Source organism: Jaculus jaculus, chromosome 19 (genome assembly GCF_020740685.1).
Source record: "Jaculus jaculus isolate mJacJac1 chromosome 19, mJacJac1.mat.Y.cur, whole genome shotgun sequence".
NCBI classification, from domain to species: Eukaryota; Metazoa; Chordata; class Mammalia; order Rodentia; family Dipodidae; genus Jaculus; species Jaculus jaculus.
Genome location: NC_059120.1, coordinates 13,003,605 through 13,017,971, shown reverse-complemented (window position 1 = coordinate 13,017,971; position 14,367 = coordinate 13,003,605). Strand labels below are relative to the sequence as shown.

The following is a 14,367-nucleotide window of genomic DNA, read 5'->3' as shown; positions in this document are numbered from 1 at the left end:
ATATATGAGTATATAATTATATTATAAATTTTACGTTATACACTAAATGTATCTTTTGCTGGTTTTAATCTGAATTATTTGTGTTGCCATCACATAATTCTTTTTGATTTATTATTATTTTTTAAAATTAACAACTTCATGACTGTAAACAATATCCCATGGTAATTTCCTCCCTACCCCCACTTTCCACTTTGAAACTCCACTCTCCATCATATCTTCTTCCCCTCTCAGTCTCTCTTTTATTTTGATGTCATCATCTTTTCCTGCTATTATGATGATCTTGTGTAGGTAGTGTCAGGCACTGTGAGGTCAGGGATATCCAGGCCATTTTGTGTCTGGAGGAGCACATTGTAAGGAGTCTTACCCTTCCTTTGGCTCTTACATTCTTTCTGCCACCTCTTCTGCAAAGGGAGGCTTGGAAGGTGTGATAGAGATATTGCAGTGCTGAGCACTCCTCTGTCACTTCTTCTCAGCACCGTGATGCCTCTGAGCCATCCAAAGGTCCCTGCCATCACATAGTTCTAGTTGATTTATTTTCACTGATGTATTTTCTTGTGTGAGTATATCATGAAGTATTCACTCTTTCTTTGATGTTGATTTTCAGTTCCACTCTCCCTTCCTCTCCCTTATTATCCTTCATGTTTGTTTATAGTTTTTTTGTTTATGAATTTATTAGAGTGAGAGAGAGAGAGAGAGAGAGAGAGAGGGAGGGAGGGAGGGAGGGAGGGAGGGAGATAAAGTGAGCATATGGAAGCACCAGAGCCTATCACGACCACTGCAGACACACATGTCACTTTGTGGGTCTGGCCTTAAGTGGGTACTAAGGAACTGAGCCTGGGCCATCAGGCTTTCACTTTAACCACTGAGACATCTCCCCACCCCTCCTCTCAGGTTTTTGGTAAAACCGTTTCAAATTAAGGTCCCTGGCTTCTCGTTAGATACTGGCAGTATGCTATGTATTCTTATATTTCATGGTAGGTACAGTCTTCATGGTCAGTAGTTTTGATGGATTGATGACATAAAATGAATGTGCTGTCAGTCAGTGGTAGCTAGTTTAGGATCAAACAGGGCTTTAAAATATCTTTCTGAAGTTGAAAACTTCATCTCACATGGCAGTTGCAACTGAGGTATTTTATGGTGAATTATTTTCTTTCTAGCTGCTACTCAAGGCTGGTTCTTAAAAAAAAAATGAAAAGCTTTGCCTCAAGAGCTAATCACCCTCTGAGGCTCCACCTCTTGTTCCTATCATGGGGATTGTTTCCATGAATTTTGAAGGAGATAGCGTTCCAACCATAGCAGCCGTTTGCAATTGCTTGTCAAACAGTGTCACCAACTGCTAGTCCTTGGACTGGAGTGACCACAATAGACAAAACCACTTTCTTTATGGAGTTTACCTTCTGGGTGGTTGTTAGATAGGGGCACAAATAAAGATCTTGGTAATAGACCAGACGAGGGAGAAATTAATTGTTTAGAGATGATCAAAGTAATATTTAAGCAAAAGAGTCCATTTATCTGGAGTTTGAGTGATTGAAAGGGTTCACCAGCACAGTGTTTGGCATGACTTTGGTTTGGTTCCCATCTTGTATATCTACTGGTACTAGAAATTTCTGTAGATTACCATCTGCTTGAAATTTTGGAAAATTGAGTCCTTTATGAAGTGAATTGTGTGTTTCTCTTAGATATTACGTACTTATTTAATTCTCCTTTATATAAATTTGTTTTGTTGAACTAGACATGAGGATTTTTAGAAATGATTTTTAGCTGTTTTCTGTTTACAATAGTGTTCCATGTTTTATTTTTGGTTCTTTTTGTGCATGAGGCACTTTTTATCTGCCCCAGTGTCATTGTGTACCCACAGGCAGGTTCTGATGTCTGCACTCTGGAGTTCTGGAAGAGCTTTGTGATGGAGACGGCTGCCTGGCTTGGTTCTGAGGCGCCATCTCGATTGTTAAAAGCTCCTCATGTGATTTCACTTTGCAGCCAAAGTTGAGAAACCATTGTCCTAAAGTATTTCTGAGGCAACTAACACATGCTTTCACTTCTAAAAAGTCGATAACTCCAGCTCACCTGAGTGATGTGATAAAGATGTGCTCTCAAGTTTCTTGCCCAGAACAAAGTGAAATAGAATTGGAATGGTGGGAAGTCCTCAGGAGTGGAATTAAATAAAAATCTCCTTAATGGGAACACTAATTTAAAATACTTCAAATTTTTGTATGGCTGCAAGAGGGGCGAACTTCTTTGGTTTGAACTCTGCAAGTTGTTTGTCCCTTTACTTAAGTTAGAAATGAACGACTCTGTCTGGAGCCTTGCAGAGTTACACAAACCTTGTTTTCTAACTCTTGTTGACTCTGGCACCTACTTTGAATGTAATAAGTACTCTGTCATTGTAGAGGGGCGCTTGGTTTACTCTAGTAACATAATGTTGGGCAAGGATTCGCGAGCTCATGTAAAGTATCAGAGGACTTCCAGAAGAAACTGGCTGGAACTTCAGGCTGCTTGTTTCTGCAGTTCTGAGGTGATCTGGTCCATTTCTAGCATGGCACTGAGGGCTGAGAGATCAGCTGAGCGGTGTTTACTGTGATTTCACTGTTTGCTTCCAAGCTCTGTGAGTTTCCAGAGCACAGCGCTGTCTTGTAGCAGTACACCAGGGTTGCAAACTTCTGGTCTGTGTATGTATCATACTAGTATGCTGTCTGAAAATAGTGCTGCCCAGCGGATGTGATACTCCCGTAGAATTGAGGTCAAAGTCTAGTTCTCAATTTTAAGCCATTTTACCTTGATTTATTTAACTTACTTTCTGCATCTGGAAAATGGAGAGGAATGAACTAAAGTTCAAAATTTGTTAATAAGCAGACGTGCTTTAAACACTCCATACACTGTCTGCCTGCTAATGACTGCTAATAAATAATAGTTCCTCCGTTTTATAGTTTTACTGTATACTTATTCTAGAAAAAATATATCTAGAAAAAAGTGCAACTCTAAATTTTCTTTAATGATGGATCATATTAATACTGAGTTTTAGGGATAATATCTATATGAATCAAATTTTTCTGATCAACCTCCTGATCGTCTCTTAATATCAGTACTAATGTCATAACTTCAGTTATCATATAGTTTTGAAAATAGTTTCATTGCACTTAGACATTTTACAAGAGCTCAGAGATGTCAGGGAAGAAGTTGGGAAGTCCATAATGTAGATGTGTTGGGATAGTGTAGCCAAGACCCAATGCCTTGGTTCATACAGATGCACCAGTTATATATATTTACATCGAGTGATGCAGGTCATGTTGAGGTATAGGTAAATCCAAGTAATTTATTCCTTACAAGAAGTATCTTTTGTGCTCCTGTGTGTGCCTAAGTAAGATCGTCATGATAATAACCTTCCTATTGTGTGTCCTCCAGAGGTGTTCAGATTTCTCAAGGTACAGTTCAAATGCAGTCTACTTTATGAATCCATTCCTCCCTATCCCATAGAAAGGAACTTCTTCTCTGTATTCGCTCAGCAAGTGATTGCTACCCTGGTGGCTATTGCACTGTCATACTAAAAGCATTGTCCTAGTTACAGTTTAGGTATTGTGTGGAAAGTTGTATGGGTTCCTGACTAAGGAACTCTGCCTTTGACAGAAAGAGCTTCATCACTTACTTTCTTTGGAAGGAGAGGAAATTATTTTGTCTTTCCTAAGCTCAGTTTCTTTATCTGTACTTTGGGTATAAAAAGTAGGCCTGCTAAAAAGTTAAGTGGTGTAATCTGCATGTTAACATAGTGAATATCCAGTAGAGGGGAGTGAAGTTTGTCTGTGTGTCATATGTATAAATGATACAAGGTTTCAAGTCAAGGCTTTTCATTTGCATAAAGAGCATTGAATTGATTCACACATATGTTTTGATTGAATACCTTGGCTTTTGTCTTGACATGTTTTTTGTTTTTTTTTTTTTTTTTTTTTTTTTTTTTACAAGAATAGTGTTGGTATGTGTCAGAAAAAAAAATCATAGAAGTTGTGTTTTAAATGACCTCGTTTTAAAATTCCTGCAGGTGGTGTATTATCCCATAACTTACATGCTGTGAAATCTGAGGACTTGACCAAGATAAGATGATAGAAACTTTCTGTGATTTGGGGCTGTATCCTTCTTAGATGACTGTGGGACTTGGAGGCTTCCTGAGAGCTTGGCTCCCTGTACATGCTGCTTGCCCTTGGTGCAGGCAATAATGCCTTCTCTACCTCAAGAAGGAGGTAAGCAGACTGACCCAACCATAAATGTAATATAGAGGATGACTGTTATAATTTTCAAAGGTATTCAGAATTAGTTGTGAGGTTTAAGAGAATTCTAATTTATAGTGTTACCTCATATGGGGTGATGTTTGTGTCTCTTATATGAACTTTGTGTAATTATTTCAGTAGCAATTGGTTGTTTTACCCTCTTTTCAAGTGATTCAAGGATCCTCTCCCTTGGATCTGAGTACAGAGTTGCCTTATGAAAGCACCATAAAGAGGAAGGTCAGAAAAAAGAAAAAGAAGGGAATCATTACAGCCAATGTTTCTGGGACAAAGTTTGAAATTGGTAAGTTTCTTCAGAATCATGGGATTCTTTTATAACTGTTGGAAAAACTGGTTTAGTGTTTATAGCTATCTTTTATGTAACAGATTTGAAAATGACTTCTACACAATTACTTGACAGGTGTAAAGGCTTCTTTTTCCATGCAGTGGAGGAGGATAGACTTAAGAAAGATGCTAATTGATTTCTAAAATTTCAATTCAAACAAAAATGCCTTTAATTAGCTTAGCTGTGAAAAAGGTGAATATCTCAAATGTAATGTTATATTTTTCTGTTAAGTTCAACTTTATTATCATCTGATCTTTGAAGTTAGTCCTAAGGAGAGATGTTTACTAGTCTGGCCTTATACTGTTTTCTGAATGCAGGGTAGGCATTTCTCAGTGTTCTTATGCAACCTGAAAGCTTTCAACATCCCTGGTATGGCTATATGCACGAAGACCCAGATTTAAGCAGCTCATTGCATTCTCTCTCTCCGTCACCTGGTGAAGTGACAAGCCTCAGGTTGCTGCAGTGAACTTCAGGTTATAAGAGGAAGGGATTTACTGAAGCTTACACATCAAGGGGAAGTTCCGTGATGGCAGAAGTTGCCCCCAGCCCCCCTTTCACAGGTCCAGGCAGAGAGCAAAGCGCTCACCAGTGGCATAAGCAAGCACACTCCAAGAACCGCATCATAGCAGAACTCCAGCACTTTCTATGTCTTTTGTCTGGAAACAGATCCACTCCCAAACACAGCTTGGGGCTGGGCCCTTTTACCATCCCACAGTGACACCTCCTCCAGCCAGATGGCTGGAGATCTAAGCCACAAGCTTGAATAAAACTCCTGTATCTTTTGGGGGACATCCACTCACACTACCAAGCCTGAGAGCTCCAGTTCGCTTATGCGGATCCTTCTAGTTAGTTCTAAGGCTTTGACAGCGTCTCCCAGGTACTCGGTGTGGCAGCTACCTTCTCATTGCTGGGACAAAACATCTAAGCAGAAGCTCATAGAAAGAAATGGTTTATTTTTGGCTTGCAGTTTTGAGGGGACATTCCACCGTGGTGGGAAAGGCATGGCAATAACACGCACTTAGGTGGGTGTCATACCTCCAGAGCAGAAGGGTCATCTAAGCACTGGACCTGCTCCGGGGCTCTATGACTCCAAAGTCTGCCCCCAGTGATGTATCTTCTCCAGCAAGGGTTCCACCTTCCAAGGACCCCACAACGTCCCCAAATTGCCATCAGCTGGGAATCAAGTATTCCAAACATGTCAGCCTGTGACGGACACTCAGGATAGGTCTTCTCTGACATGACATGCTCACCCAGTCATTGTTGTCTGCTGGCAAGCCAGATTAAGGAATGCTCCAGGTTGGGTTGATTTTAACTTTTATGTGGGCTCCAGGTGAATGGCCACTGCTGGGTCCCCAGGATATTGGAAGTGCACAGTGGTTTACGACAGAGGAGAAGAGCGGCTTTTTTTTCAACTCTTGGGTGTTTGTACATGATGACATCAGTGCTGCCTCAAGTCTTACCTTGCCTCTCATGAAAAACAGTGACAAGAACTTGCTCACCCTGGTCCTGTATACAGAAAAAGAAAACATTTATAAAGCAAGCGTGGGGCTGGGAGGGACCTTAGAGAGTAAAAGCTTGCTGCACAAGCATGAGGGCTGGAAGGGCTTGAGAAGGCCCAAGTTCAGGGCTCAGCAGCCATGTCACAAGCTGAGAATGGCCACAGATGCCCGGGTCCCAGGAGAGGAAGTGCCAGGAGAATTGCTGGGGCTCACTGGTCACGGTTAATCTGAGAAAAAAAAAGAGTAATTCCAAATTTAGTGAGAAATTACCATATATGGAAGAGAGACAAAGGAGGGAGGACTTCTGAATTTTCCTCTGACCTCTGTAAGAATGAGCATGGGATGTGTACATCTGCATATGCACAAATGTAACACACACACACACCATATCACATATACCTGCAACCACATGCCAAAAAATAAAGTCCAAACATGGAGGTACTGCTCTATAGATAGAGCATTCTGTTGAGATTTAGAATTTCACTTGTCTTAACATTGCCCCATCGGCATTATTAGTCTTTATTTTAATCTTGAAAATCACTGCAAGACAAATACCAATATATTAATGTCAGGATCTCAGTGAAAGAAGCACATTTGTATTGTTGGTAATCCGAAGAAAGCATGAACTTTTTCAGTAGGATTCAGGTCTTGGGAACAGTGGAGGACCAGTATTGAAGCATCTCCTATGAATTACACTTCATTATTTGATAATTTAAATAACCAGATGACTTGGTTTTGAGTGCAAAAATAACTGGAGCTAAGAAGGTCAAAGGTACAGGAGAGAGTTCTTTTTTTTTTAAATTTTATTTATTTATTTATTTGAGAGCGACAGACACAGAGAGAAAGACAGATAGAGGGAGAGAGAGAGAATGGGCGTGCCAGGGCCTCCAGCCTCTACAAATGAACTCCAGACGCGTGTGCCCCCTTGTGCATCTGGCTTACGTGGGACCTGGGGAACCGAGCCTCGAACCGGGGTCCTTAGGCTTCACAGGCAAGCACTTAACTGCTAAGCCATTTCTCCAGCCCAGGAGAGAGTTCTTGATCAAGGGCCATCTTTGCCTTTGCCTGTTTATACCTAGCTCCAGGTCATACAAAAACCATCAAAGCACATTCCCTGGGAAGAGGCATCACTTCAGTTCTGTGTGCGTTTTCATTGTGCCAGAAAGATTGACAGAAGCCTCTGATGTTTTTCTCATAAATCTGAGATGGCTTTTAGGTGCAGCCTAATTACAGTTACAATTGAGACTGCGTTGGTCCTAGCTAAAACTGTGCAACTCAAAATAAGGTTAACTAATGGATATTGTGCAAATCAATACTGTGACAAAATATGTATGTGTGTGATATATATAAATATCACATGTGTATGTATACATATGTGCTATGTATATATAATGTAATGTTTATATATTAAATATCATATATATACACAATATTTTCATGACGAATATGTTTCCAAAGCATATTAATCTTTGTTTAACTCATTTCTTTGCAGTTCGTTTGGTAATAGATGAAATGGGCTTTATGAAGACTGCAGATGAAGATGAAACAAGTAACCTCATATGGTGTGACTCTGCAGTGCAGCAGGAGAAGATCTCAGAACTGCAAAATTACCAGGTGGGAAATTAATCATGAGCCATGGTTGTTAAGAGAAAAGTTACAAGCATGCCATTGTACTTTTTTCTTTAGCTTCTTAATATCTGTCATCGTATTGGGTTCCAGTTCTAAGTTAGCCGAGTAGTCTGTTTAGTCACTAGCCAGTGTGTTAATTCCTGGCAAAAAGCCTGTCTGCATCTTTTCAAACTTAACTTTTGATGTCTTCTGTTCTTTGCATTATTCCTCAGGATGGATGAGTGGCTTGGATAGTTTGCATGGGGAGCTCAGGGTGGTACCAGCTATATGCATTCAGGTTTTCATTTCTGCAATGTAACATGAACTAATATTCAGAAGCAAATTGAGATCAAATAAACCCAATTGCAACAGGCTTATGAAAACTGGGATTTGCATAGTCTTGTTTTATTAGTTTACCCGTAGACCAGAGGGAGCAAATATATGAGGCCCTTTTGGTCATACTTTGTACAGTGTCTACAGATGTGAACCTTGTATCCCCCAAACAATTCAGATATTAAGTTACCATTTATTCAATATAGAACATTAGAGCTTTGCCCTCTTTATAAATACCCTTTTCTGATTTCTTCAAAATTTTACAGTCTTATTATCTGGCTAACGTAGATACTTTAGTTCTACCAATTAATTATGAGCAGTTTAATTTTAAACGTCTTACATTAATAATGGCCAGTTTATTAGAATATAAATATCAAAGGATAGATTTAATTATATTATAGTATAAATGAATATATTTATTTAGTCAATGAGAATATGAATATTTACTTTTTTATTTTCCAGAGGATCAACCATTTTCCAGGAATGGGGGAGATCTGTAGGAAGGATTTTCTCGCAAGAAATATGACCAAGTAATCTTTATTTTCTTGTAATAGAGAAGTCTGGTTCCATTTTATAATTTGAATATTGTATTTGAATCTTGCTATTTAGATGAAAGAGAAAATCCTATAGCTAAGGTGCTTGTGATGTTCTCTGGTTCTAGTTTTAACTTTGTGGAAAAGGTAATGGAGGGTCAGAGAAGTGGCTATCTGGCACCAAGTCAAATAGCTAACAGTAGAGCTGGGACCAGTCCAGTCTCTGGAATCTCAGGTTTTTTTTTTTTTTTTTTTAACCTCAACTTGCTATATCTGTAGTGGCACAACTTTTACTTTTAAATCTAAGATGTAGTCCACATGTGGCATTCAATAGATACTTCTTTAATTTTTAGCTAAACCTTGAAGGAACTAATGTGTTGAATATGTGCAGTGTGTATGTATTCAGGTTGGTTATTAAACATTTAATATTTGCCAAGCAATGTTAACTATACTAGGTACATGTGTGCACATGCATGCACATGGACACATTCATGCACACTCATTCCTATATATGCAACCGCATGTATTCATTTCTGATGCCAGTATCTACTTTCATAGGAAAAACTGGTAATAGATATTCACATATTTTGTTGATTTATTTATGGAATTTAGAAAATATTTTATTGATTTATTTAGTTGAGAGAAAGAGGCAGATAGATAGATAGGCAGATAGAGTACACCCGGGCCTCCAGCCACTGCAAGTGAACTCCAGGTGTATGTTCCACCTTGTGCATCTGACTTGATGTGGGTACTGGAGAATCAAATCCAGGTACTTAGGCTCTGCAGGTGAACACCTTAATGGCTGTGTCATCTAACTAGCTCTGCAATTTTTTTTTTTTTTTTTTAATGAGTGTCTGTAGTACCTGGTGCAGTATATGCACATGATGTTCATAGGGGATACAAGATACAAATGTATGCATCTTAATGTGAGTGCTGCGGATTGAGCCATCCTGGCACAGCAAACACCCATGGAGCCAGGTCCAATGATGGAATTTTTATACAGCTTACATTTCTGTTAATTGACTTATTATTTAAGGTTCCTTTTGGAAGGTTATTTGTTTAACAATGTGAAGTGAAAAGTGAAAAACAATATTTTTTTTTAATTTTTTGTTCATTTTTATTTATTTATTTGAGAGTGACAGAGAGAGAGAGAGAGAGGCAAATAGACAGAGAGAGAGAAAGAATGGGCGCGCCAGGGCCTCCAGCCACTGCAAACGAACTCCAGACGCATGCGCCCCCTTATGCATCTGGCTAACGTGGGTCCTGGGGAATCAAGCCTCGAACCGGGGTCCTCAGGCTTCACAGGCAAGCGCTTAACCGCTAAGCCATCTCTCCAGCCCGATAAACAGTATTTTTTAAAAAAAAGGACTCAGAGAAAGTTTTGGATAACTTACATTTTATTTATTTACTTGAGGCAGGGGGGAGGGGGAGGGGGAGAGGGAGAGGGAGAGCGGGAGGGAGAGATAGATGCCAAGGCCTCCAGCTGCTGCAAACGAACTGCAGATGCAGGTGCCACTTGTGCATCTTGCTTACATGGGTCCTGGGGGAATAGAACCTGTGTCCTTTGGCTTTGCAGGCATGTACCTTAACCATTATGCCATCCATCCAGCCCGGCACTCAGTGATTTTTGCAGGTCTAAGCTTTGCTCCAGAGACTTCTAATTTTTCATTATTCAAAGTAAATATGAATTACCCAGTCCTACCAGAACTCAAATTTTAGTAAAGGAGAAAGGCAAACACACAAAACAGCTTGAGGATGCCATGAAAGAGGTGTGTTGCTGGGAGAGGAAGATTTTTGGTATGGTCAAAATGAAGATGGTTATTAAAAGGGAACAGGAGTTCACCGTCTGCTCAAATGGAGGTTGATTATGGCAGAGACAGTGGCAATGGAGGAGATATGTGGAGATTTGAATCAATGTGATTTTTGAGGACCATTAAGTAGTTTCTCTGCTTAGGATGTTATGAGATTCAACCTGCGAAGATGCTGAAAACGTATTCAAAGGCCAGGCCCTATATGCTCATGTTACTATGTTTCTTTTCATTGTCTTTATACGCATAACAAAGTTTTCATAGTAGGAGGAACAGGAAGTTATTTACTGGTGGCCTTGTGGATAGTGAATTCACTGGGAGACTAAAAGGAGAAAGCTCTCAGAAGAGAAGGCTTCAGTCTCTGGGGAAGAAATTATGAGCATCTCATGTGCCACAGGTTGTGCAAGTGGGGAGAGACGGCATCTAAAGGACATCAGAGAGAAGTGACGGGCTGTGAAAGCTGCTGTGGAGTGAGAGTTGGAGATGGGGAGGGGCGTCTTCAGGATGGCTCCCAGGCTCCTGGCTTGATTCCTGAGCAGAGCTTAAGGGGTGTAGAGCACACTTCAGAGAAAAGGGAAGGACCTCTGGAAGGGCTGAGGCATGAATTTCACTTGTCATTTAATACCTACTCATTAAGTACCCACTAGATACCAGTATCTAGTAGGCCCTAGACACATAGCTGGTTCAAAACAGACCTATAAGCCCTAGAATAGTCAACCACAACTTGGCAAGTGCTCTGGGGCAGAGGTGTATCTCTCAAGTTAGTGTGCAGAAAAGGATCCTTGACCTAGTTAGGTGTTTGGAGCATTTTCCTAAGGAAGTGATATGGAAATGGATACGTGACCCGTGTCTAGAGTTGCCTGGTACACAGAGTGGATATGAGCATGAGCCCTCTGGGCAGGAAGAGCAGCGTGAACCATGGTCAGGTAGTGGGAGGAAGCATGTGCATTCAAGTTAGGACGTAACGCCGACACGGTCAGTATGGAGAGAGATGGGTGGGGAATGCGGGAGAGACAGCTGTTGGGCAATGACATTGAGACTCGCGAGGGTGATCTCTCAGTTCTGTGGGGAGCTAGGGGTGATGACATTTGGCAAGAGATCATTCTGGCTTCTCTGTAGAGAACAGAAATGTGTATGGTTGAGAGAGGTCGCTTGAGATTCCTTCACGTTGCTGAAACAGAACACCTGATCAAAAGCAGCTGATGGAAGGAAAGATTGATCTTAGCTCATAGTATTGAGGGGAAATTCCATGATGGTGGGGAAGAGGTAATGGGGCAGAGGATGGACATCACCTCTTTGCCACAGTGGGTGGAAAACAGCAGCAGGAGAGGGAGCCAAATCCTGGGAACACACCTACTCCAGCAAGGCTTCACCTCCCAAACTGCCACTTACTGGGGACCAAGTATTTAAAGCTCATGAGTTTATGGTGGGGACATATGGTTCAAACCATCACCAAGGCGAGGGATGAAGGCAGCCCAGTCAGTCGATGAGTGCAAAATAGGATATCTCATTCCATAGAGTTCTTGGAATTCTCCTTAAGGGAGAAAACAACTTTTTTTGTCACATAAAACTATTACTGCATATGGTGACTTGGAGGATCTTAGCATCACATTGCAGGAGACAGACAGTGTGAATGGTACCCCTCTACCTCTGTCCCTCAGAGAGCTCTGTCCACTTGTTACCTTACTTCATCAGCCTGCTTATCACACTGGTTTGTAACTAAAAGCCAGGGTCCATTGCAAGCAGAGCTCATAGTTACTTGTCTTAATCTAACAGGTGTCTTGACATCACAGTGCACAATCATATATCTTATAAATCTTTGTTTTATTAATTTGTAAATCAGTTCATAGTAAGACAAATTATCTGCTTTTTCATCAATAAGCTAAAGTGCCTAGGCTGTATATAGACATTTTTGAATAGATTAATAAATGAAGAAATGGGAGAATTTAAGTCTTTGTAGCACAAATGACACAAAGATTTATAAACATTTGAATGGAATTTATGTCTCATGTTGTTTTTATTTTACAGAATGATCAAGTCTCGACCTCTGGATTATACTTTTATTCCTCGCACATGGATTTTCCCTGCTGAATATACTCAATTCCAAAACTACTTGAAAGAATTGAAGAAAAAAAGGAAGCAGAAGACATTTATAGTAAAACCAGCTAATGGTGCGATGGGTCATGGGTAGGTTTCTAGCCATTGCTTTTTTTTTTCAAATAAGTTCTCCCACAGACTTCAGTAATTCAATTAAGAAAAGAATAAATCAACTGGTAGTGAGACTTTAATGGGAGATAATAACATGCAGGGGAAAAAAATCTTCTAGTTTCTTCACAAACAAAATACACATTTGTAACAATTTTATTAAACTTGGACAGTAAATTAAATTCCTACACTAGAGAAAAATTAGGTCAGAGAAAGAACTGGAAAAGAGGTGATTTTTATTTATTTATTTAGAGAGAAGCATATATAGATAGAGAGAGTATGGGCGTACCAGGGCCTCCAGCCGCTGCACAGGAACTCCAGATGCGTGCGCCACCTTGTGCGTCCTGCTTTATGTGAGTCCCGGGGAATTGAATCTGGATCTCACTTGGGCTTTGCAGGCAAGTGCTTTAACAGCTAAGGCATCTCGCCATGAAAAGAGGGGAGTGATTTTTTTCATAGTTAGAATTCTTGTAGTAAAATATGCATGTTTCTTGCTTTGTAAGTGTTTTTTATTCCTGTCACCATGGTAATTGGATTGAAAATATGTATGGCACATTACAGTCAGCGTGCTAAAAGCTGGGTGTGTTTGCTGAAAATAGAATGTGCAACTTAAAATCCTCGTGTCTTTTGCTTATGTTTCATTTTTCACAATGCACTTTTTATTAAAAAAAAGTTGGCAGAAGAAGCTGTTTTTGGTAAAATACAGTTTGAGCCATTTAAACTTTTTTCATTGGAAATACTATAGGGAAAAAGATACTTGGAAATGTTAGCTACCAGTTAAGTTGTTTTAAACATTTCCTTTTTAGTAGCTTTTAGTAGCATAGGTAATTTTTGGTTTTCAGTTTCTTCATGACTGCACTCTCTTGCATAAATACTTCCCTGCATATTACTTAAATTGCCTTGTCATTTCTTTTATTGTGGTGATTTTTGTTTATTTATTTATTTATTTTAGTTAGGCACATAGAAGCAAGTCCTTTGAGATGCCCCCAGTGAGCCTGAGGCAAGTCAAATAAGCTACTGAAAGAAAAGAAAGTACATTCTGCATACCCAGGAGCCAATTTCTGGACCCAAAACAGTTTTTTTTTTTTTAACTTCCTGCTGAAATGATATTGAATGATGGGGCAAAGGTTAGGTAAGATGACAGAAAGCTCTCTAACACAGATTTAGGTGGTGTTTGCCCACTTCGAATCCTCTGAAGGCTGCCAACTTTTGTTTGGTTTTCGGTGGCTCCAACAAATTGATTCAATGTTGTTGTTTTCCTATTCATTGCTTTTTTGGATGGACAGAAGTTTGAAATTTTTTATAATGTCATTTTCCTTCTGAGTATAGATAAATTCTTTGACTATCTTACCTCCAAATCAAATTATTCTTTTTGTTTTTTTCCTCTGTATTTAGAATTTCTTTGATAAGAAATGGTGATAAGCTTCCATCTCAGGATCATTTGATAGTTCAAGAATACATTGAAAAGCCTTTCCTAATGGAAGGTTACAAGTTTGATTTACGGATTTATATTCTGGTAACATCATGTGATCCACTAAAAATCTTTCTCTACCATGATGGACTTGTGCGAATGGGGACAGAGAAGTACATCCCACCCAATGAATCCAATTTGGTGAGTGACACTAGAGAGAACTTACCTTATCATTCATTTGTCCAAGATATACTTTTATATATGTGTGTATAATCTGTGGTATGGAGAGCAGAGGAGAATGAGTGTACTGATGTGGTACTCCTTGGATTGGCTCACCTGCAGCAGCTGGGTAGCTCCATAAATCAATC

The 14,367-nt window shown here is 39.8% G+C and overlaps 1 protein-coding gene across 3 annotated transcripts in view; it reads left to right on the top strand.

The window, feature by feature from the left end:
* The window catches only part of Ttll7 (tubulin tyrosine ligase like 7), a 131,345-nt gene that overhangs the window by 44,065 nt on the left and 72,913 nt on the right, over window positions 1-14,367 (top strand). For all 3 annotated transcript variants that reach the window (XM_045138494.1, XM_045138495.1, XM_045138496.1), the window contains exons 2-7: window positions 4,034-4,232; window positions 4,429-4,560; window positions 7,594-7,715; window positions 8,505-8,572; window positions 12,412-12,570; window positions 13,984-14,200. In XM_045138494.1, coding sequence (XP_044994429.1) covers window positions 4,208-4,232; window positions 4,429-4,560; window positions 7,594-7,715; window positions 8,505-8,572; window positions 12,412-12,570; window positions 13,984-14,200 — 723 coding nt within the window. In that variant the 5' untranslated portion in view covers window positions 4,034-4,207. The remainder of the gene's footprint in view (window positions 1-4,033; window positions 4,233-4,428; window positions 4,561-7,593; window positions 7,716-8,504; window positions 8,573-12,411; window positions 12,571-13,983; window positions 14,201-14,367) is intronic.